At 40.8% G+C, this 24,121-nt stretch overlaps 1 protein-coding gene across 12 annotated transcripts in view; it reads right to left on the reverse strand.

Annotated features, from left to right (window-relative positions):
- GLRA2 (glycine receptor alpha 2) overlaps positions 1–24,121 on the reverse strand; it is a 111,067-nt gene that overhangs the window by 62,431 nt on the left and 24,515 nt on the right. For 4 of the 12 annotated variants that reach the window (XM_081858730.1, XM_081858723.1, XM_081858733.1 and 1 more), the window contains exons 3-5: positions 21,999–22,127; positions 21,831–21,898; positions 10,137–10,360 (exon numbers count right to left, since the gene is read on the reverse strand). In XM_081858730.1, the coding sequence (XP_081714856.1) occupies positions 10,137–10,360; positions 21,831–21,898; positions 21,999–22,127 (421 nt within the window). The remainder of the gene's footprint in view (positions 1–10,136; positions 10,361–21,830; positions 21,899–21,998; positions 22,128–24,121) is intronic. The other 8 variants (XM_081858729.1, XM_081858732.1, XM_081858728.1 and 5 more) reach the window with 6 other exon arrangements.

A 24,121-nucleotide genomic window follows, 5' to 3' on the forward strand; every position in this document is an offset into this window, starting at 1 on the left:
GCAGAAGTTCTTTTGTTTAAAGTTCAATATATTTTACACATCACCATTGTAATTATATATTTATTTATACCCCACTCTTTATCCTGACAGGGACTTCAAGGTGGCAAGAGACATTCAATGGAGTTTTCTTTAAGAAGAAAAAAAAAATGTTTCCAAATTCCAACATGCTCACCATCAGAGCACACTTACACTATGACTTGTTATCGGATCCTGATAAATTGAGTATTATGCTACAGTATTTACTGCTTCTTTGGGGGGGAGATATGCATGGATCAGCACAGCTGCCTCCCATGGGCTCTCCTTGGGAGTGTGATTATGGAGCTGTTATGAAAAGCTCCTTTATCATTTACTGGTTTATACACTTTATTTCTAACATATAGAAAATAAAGTTCACTTTTATTTAATTAATGCAGGAATGCCTTCTCCCCAGTGCAACGGAGTGCTTTATAAACTTAGAAACAAATTCAACAGTCACCCTACTATTACACAGAGACTCATTTGAATGAGATTGCACTTGATGCCTCATAAATATTGATGTTTCTGAGAATGTTCCCTCAAACACAGAGCAATGTTCATACAGCTTCACTTCACTTTGCATAGCACATAATGGAGCGGTGGTGAAAACAGAAAGCAGGGCTCTTTTCTTTTTAAAAGTGTAATAAAATATGCTGTAATGAGTCACTGCATGTTGGTGTGGTATGTCAAGGAATGTAGCATCTATCTATCTATATCTATCGATCATCTATCTATCATCTATCTATCTATCTATCTATCATCTATCTATCTATCTATCTATCTATCTATCTATCTATCTATCTATCATCTATCTATCTATCTATCTATCTATCTATCTATCTATCATCTATCTATCATCTATCTATCATCTATCTATCATCTATCTATCATTTATCTATCATCCCTTCAGAAAATCCATGAAATTAAATTCAAATATCTTTGTGGTTAGTAGTTAAAACTAATGTAAGCTGTTTCTGCTTTAAGGTTTTACATTTTGATTTTGTTTTATTGCCTTAGTGCATCTCAGGATAAACACTGGACATTTGCGTTCTCTTTATAATAGCCAGCAATTTCAAAACTGAAAGTGCAAACAATATATCTATGTTCAATGAAATGTGGATCACACTTCTGAGTTTTATGCTACCTGTATGCAACCTTTTCCAGCAACAAAATGGCTGGGAATCGCCTGCCTATTCAGAAGGTCAGTTTGTGAATTGGACCCAGTGGCCACGATCTCTAAGCTCAGCCACATGTTTCCTTTCAACAAAGACCATTGCTGCCATGCCAGTTCCAGCTTCCCCCATACAAAACTTACAGACTTGTAATCGGTAGTATGGTGTCTGTCACTCTGATGGGTGGAACCAGTTCGATATATTATGCTTCCTGAGGCAAAGGATAAGATGCTGCTGCCTTCACCTTCCATGTACAAGAGGCCAGCGATAGGATATCATCCTCCACTGCACCTTAGGCAGCAAGCTAGTTTAAGGAGTCCAGGACAGGTCATTTGCATGCAAAACTCTGCCATCTAACAGAGGAAAGCAGCTTGGGGGCTGCCGCCATTTCCCACCAAAATTTACTCTCTCACTCCGTCTAATAGTAGAGCCAGTGCTGATGATAGGAAGACTATGTCTGTGAGTAGAGGGAAGGGTGGTAGAGAACAAAGAAGCCTCAAGGGTGCTGCATGTCTGCATTATCTGTATTAATGTAGTAATTGGGCCATTATGGAATTAAATTCAGAACCTCTTATATTATGAGTTGGAACATGGCTGCACCTTGAAACTCTTTTGTCACTTCCTTTCAGTTTCTGTCTGGCATTATTCCAGCAACAAACCACTTATTGTCGGTGTGTGGGGTTAACATACACATAAAGTGAGTAGGAGTTTTATTTATATATAAAAATATGTTATGATACAAAAGCAATGACAGGCAACCCTCTATAAAAATGAAAGCCATAGCAGCACCCTTCAAGCTGGTTTGACAATGAATCTTATTTACACATCCAAGGTCCTGTAAATAACTGGAGAATAAGGAAACAGCCTTCAGTTATCTCACCTAATGTGGGGATTGGGAAGGATGCTTTCCTTTTATGGTGCACTAAGCACTGATGCAAGAGGGACGCGGGTGGCACTGTGGTCTAAACCACAGAGCCTAGGGCTTGCTGATCGGAAGGTTGGCGGTTCGAATCCCCACAACGGGGTGAGCTCCCATTGCTCGGTCACAGCTCCTGCCAACCTAGCAGTTCGAAAGCACGTCAAAGTGCAAGTAGATAAATGGGTACTGCTCTGGCAGGAAGGTAAACGGTGTTTCCGTGTGCTGCTCTGGTTTGCCAGAAGTGGCTTAGTTATGCTGGCCATATGACCCAGAAGCTGTCTGCAGACAAATGCCGGCTCCCTTGGGCTATAGAGCGAGATGAGCACGCAACCCCAGAGTTGTTCACGACTGGACCTTATAGTCAGGGGTACCTTTACTTTTACCTTTAAGCACTGATGCTACTTTGCAGCCTGAGAACAAGTTAATTCACATGTTTTGCCTTAGCCCTTCTTCAGGAGCCGCTCAAGAGATCCTGCTGCCTGAGGCAAAGGACAAAACGCACATGCACACACATACTGATGGCAATAGAACTGGCCCTTGAATCTGACTTCAGCACTAGCTATGGGACAGTGTCTTCCACTGCACTTGAGACAGCAAACAAGCTTGCAGGGCTAGCCCTGGCCAACTTTTATCTCACATACTTTAAAATAGTTCAACACTCTTCTTGCCTCTCCTTCTCTACACTTTGTTGTTTAAATAAATGACTCTTCTGCCAGTCCTGATAAGAATCTACCATTAGCATCTCTCTGTAGCTCTCTAAAATATTTTCAGTTTGTCATTATCTTCATGGAAGTCTGGTACCACACAATATCATTAAAAAGGAAATATCCTATGTATGGAGCAGAGCTATGCTATTACTGCTCCCCAAAACGGAAATAATTTGCTTCGGTTTGTTTAAGTCTCATGGCACTTATTTACAAATCAGACTAATGGGAACATTTGTTGTTGCATTTTAAATCTACCATTGGCTATGCTGCCAAAAGGAATATTTTGCATAGGACACGGATCACCAGAAGTTACTACCAGTTCATGCCAGATGCAAACCATTGTCAGTTAGACTTTTATGTACACAGATGTGTACTTTGGCTTGCATCCAGTAAGCATTCTCCAAAAAGCCTATTAATACTGATTTCCATAAGAAACTGTCTGCCAATTAAAAAAAAAATCTTTCCAGCCAAGAATAGTGCTCTCTACATACAAAATTATATATGGGCTCTGCCAACATATCCCCTATTTTTAATTAAATATAGCATGCTCATTTTTTGATAGAAATGAAGCCACCAAGTGAGGAAGGATTTAAAGCAAAGGCATTTTGAGTTTCAAAAGAAAAGCTGTTACTTTCAGGATATTTAAATCATTTTCTGCTGCTTTGCAACATGAAGTGTGACTTCAAAAATGTTGCGGGCAAAATTCCGGTTCTTTGATGGCATGCCTGATAGCTCCAGTTCTGCAATGCACAGTCAGTTTTCTGGGATCTCTGCATATAAACCTAGCAATGTTGCAGGATCCATATGTGAGTCAGTTATCAAAAGTAGTTATCCCTGCTCTCATGTGCTTCTTGTCTTTTCCTATTGATTACTGATTAAAGTAGCAGTTGGAGCCAAAAGGTTGGTCAGATAAATGTCCTGCAATGCTCCAGCGCCGAGTTTGGCATGGTACTCTTCACAACAACAGGGCCAGCAGGAGGGTCAATGCTCAACAGATGGGGCGGAACTGACCTCTGGTTGTGGGCGGGACTTATATTCCACATTCTGGCCTAAGGCACTATTTCTGCCATTGTATAGGCCTAATGGGCTATACTTGTCACCAGAGGGCTCTGCAATAAGAGCTCTATGAGCTTTTGGTTGGGAGTTGGGGGAGCCAAATCAAGCACTAGGCTGACTAGCCCCTGTCATAGGCAGGAACTTGTCTATCACCCCGTGGCACCTGTCCTGTCACCTCAAGTGAGAGAGGATGAGCACTGTGATGATAAAAAGATACAATGGCAAGGGTTAGTGCTGGCTTTTATACATACATGCTCCACCCCCAATGACTTGTGTGAAGATGCTATGTGCATCCGAGTACTAGCAACACTGTCTGACTTTGGTGATCCTAGACTTGATGGCCAGCAGCTGAATGTGTGAACACACTGTACAAAAAGTTGTGTTCAATAGAGTGTAAGTTCTAGCTAAGGTGTTTGATGCATTTGCACATGCAAGTCATCACTTGATGTTACAGTCATCAAGTGATGAACTTGCATGTGTGAATTGGCCCCAAGTACTCAGGAATCAAGTGTACAAAAAGGATGTGATGCACGTGTGAACCATTCCTGTGACATCTAGCAAAAGCGCTTTAACTCTGTTGAGGCAGGCTCCATCAATTAGCATTTTCTGTATTTTCTTATTCTTCGAGCCCACTTTCATTATTCCGAGAGGCTATTTCAAGCCTCAGTGGAATGCTTTACATTTTTAAAAAGTCATTCCAAAGAACAAGGAATTTCATACAATTTTGCCTGAGGATAATTGAATCATTTTTCTTGTGCTGGGCTTAGAAAAATGAAATCGAGAAAGGAACGTTCCCCTGAGAAGGCAAGATCTGTGTTGCCTTCTAAAAAAAAGGCAACCTGTCAATGTCATCAGGGCACAGCCAATATCACTGTACAACAGGAGAGAGTAATATACACAAAATACTTAGCTGTTGCAGAGCAAAGAATGACTTTTAGTCATGATAATGACCTCTGCCCTCTCACTTTGCTAATCTCTTCCATGATAAAGCAGTGTTACTAGAGAAGTCAAAATCCTCTTAAATTCTAACATTAGATTATAGAACAACATTAAAGTCATCAAGCTGAAGCTCTTGTTCTCGCTCTCTTTGTTGCACACACACACACAGATTAACAGACCCATATACATTGCAGATCTGAGATATTCTCTGGAGTTCTGAACATTGTGTGTTACACAGCACAAAGACATTCCCTGGGATGAGGAAGCACTGTGCAGGAGCAATCGTTTCGATGAGGCTAACAAACAGGAATGTTCTGCTGAATTGTGCCCACTGTCATCATCCCAGTTTGCACCAACTAAAGATTTAGCACCTAACTTTCTAGAAAATATACTGATGCTAACTTCATATGAGACCTTTAAGGGTTTGGTTTCTTGCAAAGTAGAAGAGTATGAAGGGATCCTAGACTTTGTTCATAAAACCCTTTGGTTCTTTACCGTTTCTTCCAACCATGTATTTGAACAAGAACACAGAATCACAGACTTGGAAGGGGGCTTGTCAGCCATCTAATTCAATACAGGAAATCCAGAACTGGATCATTCCTCAGCACATGGCTGGCCAGAACTCTCTGCCTGGAGGTCTCCAGCAAGGGAAAGCAGGCCATCCTTCTAGGAAACTGGTTCCATTTTCAAACTGCTCTTTCCGTCAGTAAGTTATTCCTAATGTTCAACCAAAATCTGTCCTCCTATAATACAAGGTCATTAGATCTGTATTTGGTCTTTGTGGCAGCTGTGGCAGAGAGCTTTCTTTCTTTCTTTCTTTCTTTCTTTCTTTTTGCCCTTCCAAACAACAGCCCTTCGGGTATTTGAAGAAGGCAGTCATGCCACTCCTGAGTATTCTCTTCTCCAGTTCCTTAAATCCTTTAATCACAAGACTTGCTTTTCATGCCTCAGACCAATATAGCCCTTCTCTGAGCCCATTCCAAGTTGTCAAAATCCTTCCTAAAGCATGGGGCTCAGAACTGGATGCTTTACTTCATGTGAGGTCTGACTTATTTAACACCAGTCGAACTAACAGGACAATTGCTTTTCATAGCTTGGAAACTAGGATTCTTACTATTAGCCCTTTGTTCAGCTGTGTCACACAGCTGACCTATGTCAGCTTGTGATCAACTACAATTCCAAGATCCCAAGATCCCTTTTATATGTACTACTGCCTAGCCGCATGTTCCTCATCTTCTTCTCTGTGTTTGATTTGTTTGTCTCAATACAGAACTTTGTAATGTTCTCTGTGGAATTTGATTTTATGATATTTGGCCCATAACATCTGGCCTTGTAGGATCAGACCGAAGGTCCATCAAGTTCAATTCCACTGTTCCAATCGTGACCAGGCAGATGTTTTGGGGAAACACACCAACTAGGTACAAAATCATCCTTTAGATGTCATGGCAAGGCATCAAGAGATCTATCCTCTATCCATTTGTCTAATTTCCAATAAAGAAGAGAATACTGCCAATTCTTTTCTGGCAAATCAGGTGCACATTTCAAAATTTCTCTCCCTCCTTCTTCGGGGCAAGAGAGATGCTGTAAAAAGCTTCCGTCCCAAAGTTTGTAATAAATTTAGGAAACATTTGTAACTAGTCTATGCAGTCTGTCCTGTTCCAGCCAACATGGCCCTTCAACAAAGCCATGTTAATGACGAATTGTGTGAAGAGGCACTTTCTTTTGCCTGTCTTGAAGCTGCTGCCAAACTACCTCGTGTTAATTATGCTCTCCTGAGTTGCATGTGCCAAGAAAAGGTAAGGCTGGAAGAGACAGAGAAAAACAGGTCCAACTGACCTGTTTACTCAGCATCCCTCTTTATTTGCTTGCACAAACCTTGTGTTCTGATAATTTTACAGGCAACAAGCATAATGCATTCATCATGATTTGTTTGCAAGGCCCCTTTACATCTACCTGTTAATTATTCATTCATTCCACACTTTTCATGCTTTCCCCCATCACTTTCCAAACTGTGGCTGCAAACATGCCATATATTTAAAGCACAATGTTACCCCCAAAGAACCCTGGGAGCTGTAGTTTAGCGGGGGGGGGGGGGCAGGTACAATTTTCAGTTCACTTAACAAACTACAGTCCCTGGGTTCTTTGAGGAAGATCGCGTGCATTAAATGTATGGCCTGTACACAGCCTGTGTTTAAAAAGAAGTGGGTTTGGGCAACAGACCGCTTTTGTTCACTTTAATTGTGCAAACCTAAAGTCCCAGTTTGCATTTGAATCCCTCCTGCAAAATACAGAGAATTTGGAGCCACCCAAAGAAAGAAAGAAAAGGATGATGATTCTGGGGATGGGGCAAGCTAGTGTAACCTTGCTCTGTGTAGCATCCTGGGATGGCTTCATATTCATTGAAACACAATGGGGTGGTTTTAGGTCCACCTGAAAATTGCTGAGATGGCATTCTATCCCGCATCGACTGCTAGATTGGTCTGAATACACCCCAAGGTAAAATAAAAATTGATGGCCATAGGTGCAATGCTGATTCTTCATGCTGATTACCCATGAAAGATACATTTATGCACCATAAAACACAACTGGGAGATGACATGCTTTCGATTCAACACAAAAATATGCTTACTCTGCTTCAGATAAACTTTCATTCAAGCTCCTGAATTTTACAAATCTGATATGACAGCCTGAAATATTACTTTTGCAGCATGAAAAATTGTCAGGAAAATTATCCATCTGTGCTGCAAATAGCAGCACTCAGCTGCATTGTTGCCTCCAGTAAGATACATCTGATGTCATTCAAGCAAAGAGAAACATCTTATTTTTCTGGGGATTAAACGTGAGAACAGCGCTTGGTACATAACCACATGTTTGCTGTGTTTGATGGTGCTCTTATCATTCAGGCTTCCTCTTTTTCTAGTCTCATTTCTTCTGTGCTGTGGAGGTTGGCCAATGAAATAATACTACCAATGTGGTGCACTGGTTAGAGCACTGGACTAGGATCTAGAAGACCTGGGTTCAAATCCCCACTCAGCCATGAAGCTCCCTGGGTGACCTTGGGCCAGTCACTGCCTGTCAGCCTAACCAACTTCACAGGGTTGTTGTAAGGATAAAATGGGAAGGGGGTGAACTGTGTATGCCAACCTGGGGAAAGGGGGAAATATAGATGTAATGATAAATAAATAAATAAATAAATAAATAAATAAGTATGTATGTATGTATGTATGTATGTGGCTTGTTGCTTTTCCTATCCCAAAAGTAAGCTAGTTAGTGCTATGTTTATATTCATTATTACTGCCCATTAAGTAAAACAGCCAATAATTTAATAAAATGCCATGATTTCCAATCTTAAACTAAAAGAAATAAGGTCCAGTGATAAAAATGGTATTTGTGCATTTAGGATCAAACTGAAGGAAACCTATGTTTTTAAAAATTCAGACACAGGAACAATTGTTACAAATGACTCACACAGCACCTGTACACCTTGCTTAGAAGTCAAATTGCTTTTTGTGGGGCTTACAGACTGGAAAGTAGTTACAGGATTTCAGTCCCATTGAATTCAATGGTTTTTGCTACGTTATAAGTCAGTATACAACCACAGCTTTAATACGCTAGCAAAGCCATAGCTCTGTCAGAAGAAGTCCTCAATTTACCAAGGGAGGGCTATAGATGCTCAATTCCCTCATTTTAGCTACTGGTTGTAGGGCTACAGGTGGCCCATAATTTGCCTAAAAAGCTTTGGGTTTCATTAAAACCTCCCTTAACTTTTTCTGCATAACATAATGACTGGTTAGAATGATGAGGAAGTTCATTGAAACCAAATGGAATGTACTCCCAATGGAATCTACTCCCATTGGTACACAGCTGTCATTTTAATCTGCCTATGTCATTAAGCCCACTGTACAGACTATAGCAAGAATAATTGGGAGAAAGATAGTGCAATGCATGTGGAGCAGGGTACAGCAGACAGAGGAAAAATGGACCATTCTCAAGTAAGTGTCTGAATAAGATCAGTGTGGCTATGGCAAACTTGAAATACTAACACAAATGGACTTTTGTTTATATGAGTCTGTACACGGTCCTAATTATATCCTGATATAATAGCCTCTGAATTTACAGAGTAATGTCTACATGAGGTTTAGGGGATGAAGAAGATTGAAGGTGGTCAGGTCAGAAACTATTGCAGAATTAATTCTAGGGCAGGGAAGGGTAGATTCATGGATGCCTATGGAAAGACAGTGAAAGTCTGTTCTTCCTTCTATATGGATGAAAGCCCTAGAACCATTGCATTTAAGACAAATTCCATGTGACCGCAAGATCATGGGTTGTATTCAGTGTTTGTTCAACTCAGAGTGGACCCCCTAAAATGAATGGGCATTTCTAACCTAGATCCATTAATTTCAATTGGTCTACTCTGAGTAAACTCCACTGAATACAACTCAAGAGTTGCAAATATTTCACTAAACAATTAAGCAGACATTGGCACTGGTGGTGATTTAGAACCAACTGTGGCAAGAAAAAGAGGACTTTCAAAACCATGATTAATTTGCCTTGTTAACAGTAAGTGGACTTTCCATCTTCAAGCCTCACTGCAAATATTAAGCTATTAATAAGCCAATGAAGCATGCTAAGTAGCATATGAAGATTATGCTGCAACAATCATTTATACAATGTATGCCTCAGCCTTGCTATTTTTGAGGTTCTTTATCATTCCAATTCTCTGCGTGCATCCTGCTTAATCACATCTCATCAAAGGGTGCTTGTGAGAGCATGTACCAACTTTAACCAGATCCATCCCAGTGTAAGGCATGTCACTGTGCTTTGCATTTTAAAATGCCTAAATAACTAGGTTGAGCAACCAAGGACAGGCTACATAAATATATAGGCACATCTGAGTTATTACTTTAATATACTTCAAGGTCTAAAGATGCCTTTTAAAAAAATGCTTTTTGACATTTTAAAAATCAGGCTTTCTTTCTGCATTTTAATGAAGCTCAGTCACAAAAACGAGAAGTCCTCCTTTTCAGTTTTTGTTTTTAAAAGGGTGGCTCCATTTGATGCTGGTGGGAATCACTGCTGTAGATGGAGGCAAGGGCTCCTGGGCCCTTTTATATTCTCACCAAGACTAGCTTGCTCTATTGTCCTGCTTGATTTCCTCATTTGAGAAGAGAACAAGCAGGGCAAAATGAAGCCCACCACCACCACCCTTCTGCGTTTAAGCCTCATTACCATATAAAAGAGGAATAACAAAAATAGAACGTGGAAGTTCAAACCCCTGCCCAAGACACACACACACACACACACACACACACACACACACAGGTTTACCTGATACTATATAACACCTTTCCATTTTTTGATATCCTCAGAAGCTTGTTGTCTGTGGTAACGTCATGGAAGTTCGCACCCTTCTCATTGGCGAAGAACAAATCCGGCTTCCAAATGGAGTCTAGCATAGATGGATCCAAATCCAAAGAGTCATCAGGGTATTCACTGTAAGCAAGACGGGAGTCGTTCCACTGTTGCCTCAAAAAAATGTTCACTCTGTAGTCCTGCAGAAATGTCAGGCACACCAGTTATTAAATCTCTTGCCTGGATTAGATGTAATTCGACTTTATTAGACTTCGAGACTAATAGCAATTATATAATTAGCTGAGAGGGCATTATGTTTTCCTTTGACCACGGACACCATAGGGTTGATTCAGACATTACTATTATTATTATTATTATTATTATTATTATTATTATTATTATTTTCTTCAGGGAATAAAATGCTGGCACGGCTATTTTACCTCAGTTTTCTCTGGGAAGCCATTTGTGATGAAATATCAGTCATGGGTTGGGGTGAAGACTGAAAATGTAATAACTGACTGACTGTATGATATTTTCATCTGTATCCACTCGGTGCTTCATATACGCTGCCTGAGGTTCTACGGTTTGATTTCTCTCTCTATGTGACTTTCTGAGTGAAAAGCAAATCCACTCCACATCCCAGTAGGGAGGATTGCGGTGGACCACGTGGCCACCCGCTCCCCTCTGGGCAGAGTCCCTTGTCACCTGGAGGTCCCGGCCACGTCATAGATCCATTTAAACCAAGGCGTGAGCCAGAGAACTTCCTTGTGGTGCACTTCCTCAATCTCCTGCCTGCCCTCCCTATTTTCAGGTTCTCGACATTGGTCTTGCTATGGACCTCGGTTGGTCGCCGTTGAGGGGCCTGGTAGGAATTTTTCCACTTGGCAAATTGGCATGGGCCATTTGGTTTTCACCTACCTCATAGCAATCGTCACAACTTTGTAAGGTTTGGCAGTTAGGCACTGGTTGATCTTATGATGCGGGAGGGGAGGTGTGGCCATCACCTGCCCCTCCAAGCTTAAGGGTATTCTGTGAAAGGAATCTGGGGGTGTGGAAGCCTGGGGCAGGGTTAGAGCCATGCCATGACCCCGTCGGGAACCCAGGGGAATCTTGAGTTGTTTTGCGCCGACGGGGCTCCCCCTACCAGTGGTTGATTCTTACAGGACTCCCTGCGTGATGGGCAGGAGTCAGATATAGTTGGGTCAATTCTAATGCCTAAGCCAATACTGCTCACATTCTGTAACCAATAAAGTTGTGGCTTAAATTTGCCCAATAACCATTAACCTAATATCCGTGTCCTTGTGTTTCATTCCTCAACGAGGGGGTGGCCTCAGGGTCTCAACACACAACTAATATATAACTTGGATAAATAAATAAATGTCAGGAAGAGGATTAGCTGTGCCTGAAACAGGAAGTGAGTGAAGAAGAGGGATGGAAAGGTGAGGAAAACCAGCACAAAATGGCGGCTTTCCTTTCACATTCCACATAGGAGGGAATCAATATTTTCTTGGTCTCCCACCTCCCTTGCCAAGGCGGTCGGTGAACTGCCCTATAGCTATGCCTTCTGGAGCTTTCCAGCAGCTGTAGTCAGCCTGAGTGAGAGTCATGTCAGGGTGGGACCTATGACAGCAGCTTCTTTGGCTCCCAGCTACATGGACAGAGAATCCAAATACCTACTTTTGGCATCCCCCAAAACTTGAACATGCCCAGAGTAATTTTTAGCTCCCCTCCTTTAAACAAGAAAGACACACACCTGTCATATGGCAAGCGGCTTATGAAAGAGATTTGTGCTGTGGCATGAGGGACTGCTTTTCAAGAAAGAAGTCCAAACTGTCTTCGGGAAAATGAAACTGGTTTCACAGCTCTTTAGATTCAAAGCTGTAACGGAGGCGATGTTTTCTGCATTGGTTCAATTTCACCCCAAAGGCTTCTCTGACGAAACTGAGATAGGACAGCCCATGCAATAATCACCAGAATTGATTCCTTATTTTGAAACAACACAGCATCAAGAGTGACATTTTCCAAACCAAAATGATAGGCTCATTTTATAGCAACTCCAACTACGACATTAACCATTTTGAGGATTTAGGTCTGGAATAGCCAATGTGGTGCTTTCCAGACTACAACTCCCATCATCCCTGTCCATTGGCCAAGCTGGTTGGGGCTCCTAGGGGTTGGAATCTGAAAAATATATGCATGGGCTACTTTGATAAAGGCTTTGGCCCAAATGTTACCATCTGGGGCTATAATCTCTCATTTAGCTTTTATTTACCTAAAGCTGCATGGCTAAGAGTTTTAGATTTTCATCAAGCTGATCAGTCCAGCTAATTACATGGACTGTAATGTGTTCTTCTACGTGCCAAGAAAGAAGTTCCTTCTTGATGGCAGTTTACATATGGTGCTATAATAGGGCCACTAATCTTTTCAAACTTCAGCTTGACTAAGTGCCCTTGTTTATTGGCTTGCCTTCATGAATGTAGGTGACAAATGACTTTTTAGATAAAACCACACATATGAGCTCAGTGGCAGAGCAACTGCTTGGCATGCAGAATCTCCCAGACTCAACTCCTGGCATTGCTAGGTTGAGTGGGAAAAAAGTTTTGCAGAGTTTCTGCCAATCACTGTAGACAATACTGATCTAGACAGATCAATAGCCTGACTCAGTAAAAGGCAATTTTCTATGTTCTGTGTTCATTTATCATTGGAACTTTCTCACCAAAGTGAAAGTCAATAGAATGCTCCTTTGAACATTTGAACCAGGAGTCTTTGAACGCTCCTGAAAATGATGTCATTCTCTAACCCAAATTAGTGATTTTGTATCTATCACTGTACACATGAAGACATTTAGAAGCCTTTTCATTGACCAGTATTCTCATGTTGTTACAGAGGACGGTGAGGGACAATGAGCATTGAGCATTGTGGCACTTTGAGGGGTCTCCTAACAGCTCTTAGTCACCCTTAACAAACCATAGCTCCCATGATTCTTTGGGGGAAGGCTTGACTGTTAAAGCAGTATGATACTGCTTTAAGTGCAGATGGGGCTTTAGAATACTGAATGTATACAACACTTTTAAACAAGAAGTTCTCAAAGTGGTTTTCGTAGTAAGAGACGACACTGAGTCACCAACAGACCAGTTAAGCAATGGATATGAAAAGTCATGAAAAATGCACAGAAACATGGAAAGAAAGTAGGTTCATTTTCACGAACCCTTCCAATCTCCCACCTACAAGATGGCAACTTTCACCTCAAAGCAAACCCCGTGCAAATTATAATGCTGCATTTGAAACTGCTCTTCACATAAGCAAGATTTCAGGTGGCAATCGTAAGCAACCTTAATAGGAAATAAGCTCCTCTGGAGAAAGTGGGGCTCACAATGTCGATTCAGAATGAAGTCCCACTGGATCAACTCACAGTTAAGTGAGGTTAGGACTGTAGCCTGTATAAGCTCACATAAGAATGTGTTGTTAGAATTACAAAAGGGACACACTAGATAAGGACACACCAGAAGTTGCTGAACTACAACACCCATCATCTTTGACCTCTGGCCATGCTGGCTGGAGATGATGGGAATTGTAGTCCAAGAATATCTGGAGGGCACTCTGTTCCCCTTCTTTTAAGATGAAAGGCATTTTTAGACAGTACTGAGGAAAAGGGTGTAGACTCGGGCTCCAGCTCATCTGTGGAGTCATTGGGTTGTTTGCCTAGAGATGAATGAAAGTACCCTTTCATTATCATTACATGGTATTGGCTCTGCCTTGCTTTCTCCTTCCCTTCCCTTCCTCCTAGCCTAACATTAGGCACTGAAATCTCTGGAAACATTTCTATTAATTTTAATAGCAATGAGGAATACAGTATAAAATATGAACACCATTAAGGTTCATTTTGTGGTGGTTGCGAGGTTCCTTCTTTGCAGGGGGGAAAAAGGCAGCTTTAACATTCACTGTATTAAAATCAATAGCCCCAGGATTTCCTTTTTAATTAACTGCCACCAATGCAGCACTTTTCACAAATGTGATAACATAAATCTGACTGCTGTTGCACTTCTGTGGAATTCTAACCAAGATCACTCCCTAACTGGTGGAGAGAGGGGCAAACAGTTGCAATCCAACTCAGAATATGCTTTTTCATTTATGAAACTGCACAGATACAACTATTATGCTATAAGCACTGAGGTAAAGAAGGATTTAAAATCCCCGGCAGTTAATAGGAGCAGCCCGAGGGGCAGAGCAGTGCTGTGCAGCCTGCCTGCCTGCCTGCCAACAATGGCATCACCACCTCTTATCTGGCTAGGACAGCACAAGGTAGAGGCAGCACCAGGACTGTATGAGCACACAGTTGACCTGGCAATGGCTTCCAAAAATGTTGACCAGATGCAATATTGATCTCTTCATTATTTATTTCTATTCTGCTCTCCCAAGCACCACGTGGCCCAGGAGTCTCGAATTACAATACAAATAATAATACTAACAATCCTAATAATGATGTAAAGAAACAAACAAATCTACAAAACCTCAACCCTGCAATTAAAAACAAACAAACCATTTAAACCAGCAGCAGAAAAAAGCAGTAGCCTGAAAACTAAAACTTCGCTTAAAGCAGCAAATCACAAGCATTAAAAAACAACAGTGAAGTGGGGAATCTAGGGATCAAATTGCACCCAACCAGAGAAGCTCTTTCCTCCTTTCCTAAAAAGAGATTCGGGAATTCTGAAAGTGGAGTAGATGCCACCTGGCATAACAAAATAGAAAAGGGTATGTGATTTTGCCACTATCATAGTTCTGCAAGTGGAAAGAAAGTCTACACCAGCCAAGATCCCCCATTTCATGCAGCTGTTAAGAATGCAGGAGCCCTGAACTTCATGGGCACCTGGTTAGCCTATTGTTCAAAAAAAAATTCTTCTATTTTAGAAGTATCCCCTTGAAATCAAAAGGACTGTCCACCAAAAATGGTTTGAGGATCATGGCCTAAATATATTTGATGGGCTGGCTTTCAGCTGCAATGTTAAATCTGAGTTCATAATCTTGAAGATTAATCTTCAAGAGCGATTAAAAATGATGGTAATATATTTATTGGTATAAAAACCCATTAAATTTACCTATATCTATTTCTATGCAGCAGCACTAGCAAAGGGTTGTGACCAGCACTGTAGCTCTGCTTGTGCAATGGACTTCAATTTATGCAACGGAGCTAGTTTTCTCTCTCCTGCCTCCTCCAGCCTCTAATGCACTCCCCAAAATCAGTTCTGAAATGTTGAGAGGCCCTAATGGGGGCAGTAAGAGCTGAGGAAAAAGAAAGTCCTGTTGTGCAAGCGCAGTGTTGAAGAAAACCCCAAGCCACAAGCAGTGGCGTAGCGTGGGGGGTGCAGGGGGGGCCGGCCGCACCGGGCGCAACATTTGGGGTTAGGGCAAATCCACGGGTTAGGGGGCGCAAATCCACGGGTTAGGGGGCGCAAATTACTTGCCTTGCTCCGGGTGCTGACAACCCACGCTACGCCACTGGCCACAAGGGCATTTCACAGGTTATTGTCACAAATGTCAAGCAGCAGAATTGTTTAATTCTCCTGTTGAATTAATGTCTAATCAACACACCAGACAAATTATGACACCAGCTAATTTAAAGGGGATAAGAGCAACTCCTCACCAATGGGAAAACATCACTGTATTATATACAAGCTTCATGTAGACACAACCTTTTTCAATAAGTATAAAATGTATATTCATCATTTTGGTATTTCAGGAAATGCTTTCTCTTGACACTGTGTAGCACCATTTCATCTTAATACTTGTCAGTTTAATTTGTTTTGGCTTCTTGCCTTGCTTTTTTTTTTTAATAAAAAAAATAACATTAAAAAAAAGTCACATAAAACGTTGAGCACACTTTGGCTTCTTGCCTTGCTGTCATAGGCAGGAAGCAAAGCAAGGATGAAAACGTAACAAACAAGTAAACAAATGTTTTTTTTAAAAAAATTACACCAATTCAAAATGTGATAGCACATTATCAAGCCCAATTTTTTGAAACGTTATTGCAGTTGCTGTCACGATAGGAAGAGTTTTTTAAAAATAAATAAATTGTGGGTGTTTGATGTGCTGTAAGTTTCTCAAGTTATGCTGTAGGACAGAATAGGGAGATTCTGGAAAGAACATTTGTCTTGCCAGAAATCATATTTAGGAGGGGGGTGGAAATGAAACATCTTAAAAAATAACAAACCCAAAATACAATCTGCACACAATGAGCAGTTTTGCACACATTTTCCATTATCAGTACACTTATCACCAACTATCACAGTCATACTAAAACTATTGCAAAATGTTGAACTGAGATATCTTAGTTTATTTCTATAAAACTCAGAACCAGGATTAACAAAATCTTACCTGAGACTTCATTCTGAGAGTCTCAGCCTTTTACAGCCAACCAGTAAGGCAACTGAAGTACCATTTACTCCTCAGAAGACCAATGATATTTAGATTTACAGTACTCTTCCAGTGATTGAGAGTTTTCTTTGTCTACTAGCTCAAGTTACGGAAAACACAAAATTCCCCTTTGGCTGGACTTGAAGCATATTAAATAATCATTGAGTTTGTTATCAGATATTTGCAGATACCTCTTCTTGCCTCTGTATTCAGTTTATTTCAAATTGGCCATTTTGGTTTTCTGGGCCATAGAAGGTTTTTGTTTTTTAAAAATATTATTATTAACCTGCAGTCCATTGTGTGCCTTCCTAGACTATTGAGAAACCAAATTTTCCCATTTTATGTCCAACCTGTCAACAGTGTTTTGTGAGGACACAATAACTTCTCGAAGCCTCATGAAATTCATGATTTTATATTACCACAAGAATGAAATACTGTCCAGCACATCATCAAGTTTATAAAGCAAAGCAGATGAGCAGTAGTTGATGTTTGCCTTTAGGACCATTTTATAAACACGTTTCAAAGCTACTCATTGAAGATATGGCAGCTTTAAGAAAGTCAATGTCAGACATCGGAACAGCACTGAATCGAGCAGAACTCCTTCGATGCTGTCTGGAGGTATTATGATTAAAGCAAACATGGCAGCCAAACATCTTTGTTTGAATCTACTTCACTATTCAAGCCTTTTGTTGTTGCTGCTGTTAGCAGAAATGCGGTAATGAACACTGAAAAGACACACATTAACATACCTTATAGACAGAAAAATGCAATGAGGGGATTTAATCAAAGCAATGGAGGAGTCTGATTAATGCCATCAGCATTAGGTCGTGCAAATATTGTCATTGAATGCCATCTTGTAAAGTCAGTGACATGCAGGATTTTGACTGCTTAATATTGCTGTTGTTCCCTGCCTGCATTAAGGTCAGCAGAAGGTTTTAGGATAAAGCTAGAAAGCCCCTGTGGCTATGCTGACAGAGCCTTTTTCGCAGACTTTCAGAAGGGCATGGGACAAGATTTTTAAGAAGCACTAGACCTAATTGGAATTATTATGTATAGTTCTGATCTGAATAAGATTGAACTTCATCTTATTTTTCTAGTGGGAGAGACAAAAGAATGTAAGTTATAGACGAGTTTTGTTTCATGTTTGCTTTGATGTGTTGCAGCAAAACCTGCTATGGCTATAGAACCTTATGTTGAAATGTATGTAAGTGACTGTCAGGTATCTTAGGTCTTGTTGTGACCCAGACCCACCAGGCCAGAGGCTCTTCAGGTTTTGACCCTAAGCAAAGACTGTCTGTCCTACGCATCCCACAAACCCCAAAACTCGTGGACCTGTTGAACTCCTCCATGACCTTTCTTTTTAAAATATTTATAGCCCCCCATTAATAGCCTAACTCTATGAAGAGCAAGGAGGATATGCCAGGCAAGGGATGAGTGAATCTGTCAAGTTTGGCTTCTGTCCATTTCTCATTTTTATAATTATAAATTAACTACTCCACATATCCAAATCGGTTTGCAAATCTTGAAAATTCATCAATATTTTCCCCCAACTATCTCCTAAAGTACATACTTTTGCATGTACTTTTCGCCTATCACAGACTTTTTTTGCAAAGCCTGTTTTCACTAATATTTATATTTTCCCAGATACAGTGTATTTCTGTATATTAATATGCTTTTAAACATATGTTTAATATATGCATTTTTATGCACATTTTACCCTAGTGTCTGCATTTTTGTACTCATTAATTTGCTGGAGAACTGCAAAATTTGGAGAAGTGCAGCCTTTGAAAGATTGCTGTGCTGAGATTTGTGTATTGCTTTGGAATGTGTGGACGAGGTAGATTTGTCTTTAAATGTGAACTGAATTGAGCCTACCACCTCAGCACTACAGTTGTCTGAGTCCTAAATGGAGAGGGCAGAAACACCATTCAAAGCCCTTCAAATCACCAGTGTGAAGTCTCAGGTGAAATTTAATTCCCTGCAATTCTGCTTGAGTTGGGAGGATTGCTATGGCATTGCTTAGAGGGGAGAGTGGGCTTCCTTAAATACTGAACGTTTTCAGGTCAGTGCCTGTTTTTCCTAAGACATATAACGTCTTAAATGGCTCAGGACTGCAATAGCTCAAGGCATGCCTTTCCCCATATGTACCAATCTGGACCCTGCAATTATTATCGGGGCCCTTCTTTGTGTGTCTCCTCCATGAAAGGTCTGGTGGGTGGCAGCACGAGAGCGGGCCATTTCTGCAGTGCCTCCCCATTTGTGGGATGCCCACCTCAGAGAGACTCACATGGCACCTTTGCTGCATATCTTTAGGCACCAGGCAAAAATGTTTCTCTATGGACTTTTCAATATGTTTGTGGGAGAGGGACTCAGGGATTTGTATTTGTGTGTATTACGTATTTTGTGTACTCATATTGTATTTTTGTGCTGTGAATGTCCCTGTTATCTTTGGATAAAGGATGGTATATAAATTCTATTATTATTATTATTATTATTACTACTACTACTACTACTACTACAGTATTAGACTTCCCATTGGGAATTCTCCATGCAGTGGAGAATCTGAGTTCCCAGGTAAAGGTAAAAAGGTAAAGTAAGGTAAAGGACCCCTGGATGGTTAAGTCCAGTCAAAGGCGACTATGGGGTTGCAGTGCTCATCTTGCTTTCAGGCAGAGGAAGCTGGCATTTGTCCACAGACAGCTTTCCGGGTCATGTGGCCAGCATGACTAAACCGCTTCTGGCGCAATGGAACACCATGAAGAAAACCAGAGTGCATGGAAAGGCTATTTACCTTCCCACCGCAGCAGTACCTATTCATCTACTTGGCACTGGTGTGCTTTTGAACTGCTAGGTTGGCAGAAGCTGGGACAGAGCAACAGGAGCTCACCCAGATTCAAACCGCTGACCTTCCGATTGGCAAGCCCAAGAGGCTCAGTGGTTTAGACCACAGCGCCACCTGCATCCCATTCAGTTCCCAGGAACCTGTACTTGCAGACTACCTTCTGGAATTCTGTTACACATGCTCTTAAGTGTTTCCACTTCAAGGCCTCAAAGCATCCAAGCCAGCACAGGACAGGTCTTGAACAAGAGGCCACTGTTGTCCAGCCCTGCAACCATGCCAGGTCAGAAGGCCGCAATTATTCTGGACAGGTGAAAAACAACTTCAGCACATGCCCAAAGGAAAGGAAGTGTCTACTGTGCTCCCTGTGACTATCCACTCAGCAACACTTCCACAGCGTTGGCTGCGGCAACTCCTTGCCTCTCAGCACCAAATAGGCCTGCACCTCTCTACCGCCATCTCATGGCGACCAGTGGTTCTCCTCGTGAACTGGCCACATTTCTTTCCCCTGCCGCACTGACCACCAACTGGCTGTAGGCTTTCAAATGCATCCAGGTGGCCACAGGGGAGCATGCAGGCAATCAGATGCCAAATCTGCTTTTTTCAGACTGCAGAAGCTGCAAAATTACAAAGGCACCTTTGATCTATGCTTACTTGACAGTGCTTTATCTTTTTACATCTGGGACCTTTGTATTTTAATACTTATGTAAGAAAATAACTTGCCCTGTTAACAATTTTACAAAGAAGAAGAAGATTGTAACCAGGCATAATTTAAAATTACGTTTAATTCAGCCAAGCCGTATAGCCATTTCCCTGTTTTTCATTTTTATACTTTTAAAAATATATTTTATACACTTTGATATCTCATCAAGTAACTTTCAGTTCATTTGGGCAGGGAAATATGAAAATGGCCCTTTGAAACTGGGAGTGATGAAGGGGGTGTTAAAGGGAGTGGGTTTCAGTGTGGGGCTGGGGCAGCCATTTTTGAACTGGCTTTTAAAAGCAAAAAGCAAAAAAAGGGCAAACACTGAATTGTATTCAATTCCATTTTACTCAGAGCCAACCCAATGAAATTTAGTCATGTCCATTAATTTCATCTGGTCTACTCTGAGTATGAGTAACACTGGAAACAGCTCAGTGAGAAGGAGCTCCTTTCTGTGCCTGCTGGATGATGCTGTCATTTGGCCTCCAGAAAGCTTCTGACTTCCACAGCCATCAGGTGGTGTGGGGTGTGTGTGTGTGATGGTGGCTGTCACCAAGAGGACTTAAACATCATAGAGAGAGGGAGGGGAATGGAAGGGAGGGAATCTTCAAGTTGGGTGGTGATTCTTCTGCATTCTTCACCAGTCTGGCTTGAATATAACTCTAATGGTCCTATTGAATATTAGGCTCAATAGAAGCTAAATTTGGCTTTGGGTTCTGGATTCTGTGATGGTGCCTTGCCATTTATTCCTCAGAGAAATAAACTTGATTTCCATACAATCTACATTCAAGTCCTTGACGGCTAACCTGAATAAGGAGTGTGTGTTCCACCACTGGCATCAGCAATGGGAGTCTGTGCACATCTGGGCAGTGCCAGGAAGATGCTTGTGCTTGGATGGGTGTAGCACAGAGCAGTCTGCCCCAACTTTGTGGGAGTTTTTGGACTCCCAAACAATTCCCACCCACCCCCCTGACAATTGGCCATACTACTTGGGGCTGATGGGAGCCGGAGCTCAACATTAGAAGAACAGCAAAGACTAGCAAAGAGTCAATGTTGTGCTGCAGCTTATTTTCCACCTCATTTGATGGGAAATACATATACAGTGTTACCTTGGTTTTCAAACATAATCTGTTCCAGAAGACCATTTGACTTCCGAAACGTTCAAAAACAAAAGCATTTACTTGCGGAAGCATTTGCTTACGGAAAACTCAATACGGAAGCCACATGGCATGTTTGACTTCTGAAAAGCATTTGAAAACTGAAGCTGTTACTTCTGGGTTTTTGGCGTTAAAAAACTGAAATGCTTGACTTCCAAGATGTTCGAAAACGGAGGTACCACTGTGTGTGTGTGTGTGTGTGTGTGTGTGTGTGTGTGTGTGTGATGGGCTTGACTTGTGGAACATCTGCCCTCAAATGTGGCCATCACTGATCTAAGTAATAACCATTATTTCTGCTCCTTCTCATGTTTAGAGGTTACACCACGAGACCTCTGGGTATAGGGCGGTGTATAAATTCAATAAATAAAAATAATTTAAAAAATAAAATCCTAGATTGCTATATAAATTATTCCTAAGAATTACACTCTATAATTGTCCTAAGGCTGACAGTGTACATGTTGAGTTTCCCTTAAACCTGAAGCCCCTATATCTAGAATTCCCCAGATCCAGAGCACATCACCCCCCTTCACAAGATGGCTTCAATGGTTTTTCCCACTCACCATTGTAGTTTCTGCTATTGAACCAAAGCTGTTGATAAATATGTTGCAGGTAACATTTACAGGAGGACCTGCAAGTTGAACAATAAATAGAAAAAAAAATTGATAGGTTGTGTTTATGACATAGATTAAGGAGTGTTGTTTCTTTGCCAGTGGCATTGCCACACTTACCATGGTGGTTTCTGTGACAGATCCAAAACTGTTGATAAAAATATTGCAAGTAACGTTTACTGGAGGACCTGTGGAATGCAATAAAAATGTTGCAATATATATCATAGCAAAGTTCTGCTCCACCAGCATCTATTTTTTTAAAAAAATAAAAAAACAAAAAAAACAAAATCTGGAACAGTGACTGCTGAAACTAAGCAAAAGGTGAGACTCAGCAATGAACAATATTTATATCGATTAAATAACATTCACAAATTCATTTTCCACATCTAGGTGATCTATGGAGTCCCCGACATGGGTGTTATGGGGCTATAAGGCACTATCCTTCACACCTACCAAGGCCCCCTCCCAATTTGTCATATGATGGGTTTTTGCGGGTTGTTTGAGGAGGTTGCATGCTTTTTTGTCTTTGTTTTCTTTGGGTTTTTCAGGGGTGTAAATGTTTAATCTAGGTACTTTGAGGATCACCAGGTTTTTTTCTGTGAAATGTATTTTTTGTGGTACCCATGACAGTTTCTTTGATTTTGAAATGTGTTTATCAGCTGAGCTTCTGGAACACAAATAGTAGTTACTCTCTAGCAAGTGTGTTAATTAGCACACTGCTGCCAAAATGCATGTGTTAAATGTTTTGTTGAATGCCACTGTAATTATAATGCTTTTATGTCATGGTCACTGTCTGATTTTTATATATTTCATTTCCCTCTGCCCTTGCGTCTCTCTGTCTTACTCTTGCAAATGATAGGTACTGATGCCTGCCAATTTAGGACTACACCTTCATGCATCTGTTGAAATGGACTGTGGTCCACACAAGGCGCCATAAAACTATTTGCTTTTCTTACTGCAAAAGGCTTAGAAAACTATGAAATCTGCATGCAGTCCTAAATTCCCAAAGGAACTCTTACATTATCTGGCATACGGCACAGAAAAGACCTGTGGAACAGATTCTTCAGTTGCTTTTCACATACCCCTCAGCCCAAAAATCAACTGAAATATTGTAATGTTTGGATTCTTTGATAGATGATTTATATCTATGGAGCGAGGAGGCTAAACTGACTGCTGACTTCTACTACAAATTTGGACATCTACAAGGGGCAGGGCCTTTGCATTCTCATATATATATATATATATATATATATATATATATATATATATATATATTATTGTTTTGTTTTAAAAGTGCAAATGTAACAGAAATAATGAAAATAACAAATAAAAAATGTAAGCCATAAAGCATCACAGCCTGGAAAGACAAAAGTACAAAAATACAGCACAACTCCAGAGCCTTTTCTGTGGTGGCACCCTGTTTCCTCAAATGCCCTCCATAGGAGCTCAACCGACACCAATTTTATGATTTTTTTCAGCACTTATCTACTTGCCCCCAGGCACATTTTACAGTTGGTAGTTTAGTCTGCTCTGGTTATTTTTTTCTTTTTATAATAATTGTTTGCCTTATGTATTCTATTGTATCATTTTTGGTGCTGCATTTAATGTTATTCATGCCTTTCTGCATGGATGATGGGTGGTCTAGAAATAATAAATTGAAGAATTTATTACTCATAATTTAGCCACAGAGAATTTCCTGGCTACTGTGGTGATGGTTGGATTTTTATTGGATTGTAATGGACTATTTTATTGTACTGGTATTTATGTGTTGCAAACTCTCTTGGGATATTGAAGGAATAGCAGTACACAGATGTTCATATATGCAAATAATTGTTAACATGTTTGTTTAACATGTTTGAAAGAAACAAACAGGATCTGTCCATCACTTGTCATTGGTCGCTTGTTTGCCTCAGATCCATTTCATTTAAACATTAACATTTGAGACAAAAGATTATGGCAACGCACTGCACAAAATAGATCTGTCTACAGTCTCCACTAATGCAAGATTGGTTTTTTCTAGACAGCAAGGCATGATGCAGATTGCATGACAGCCTCTTCAGTCCTCATCCTGGGAGCAGTCATGGAAACTTTCATTCATAAGCTGACACAGTGAGTGCAATAGGGCTACTTGACACTAAGGTGTGACACCACTGTGGCCTTTCCTCATAAAACTAGGCATTGTTAACCAAGGTGATTTTATGTACTAGCTAATAAATGCTTTCAGATTTATGAAATATATCTCA

Source organism: Podarcis erhardii (genome assembly GCF_964252035.2).
Source record: "Podarcis erhardii genome assembly, chromosome: 4".
NCBI classification, from domain to species: Eukaryota; Metazoa; Chordata; class Lepidosauria; order Squamata; family Lacertidae; genus Podarcis; species Podarcis erhardii.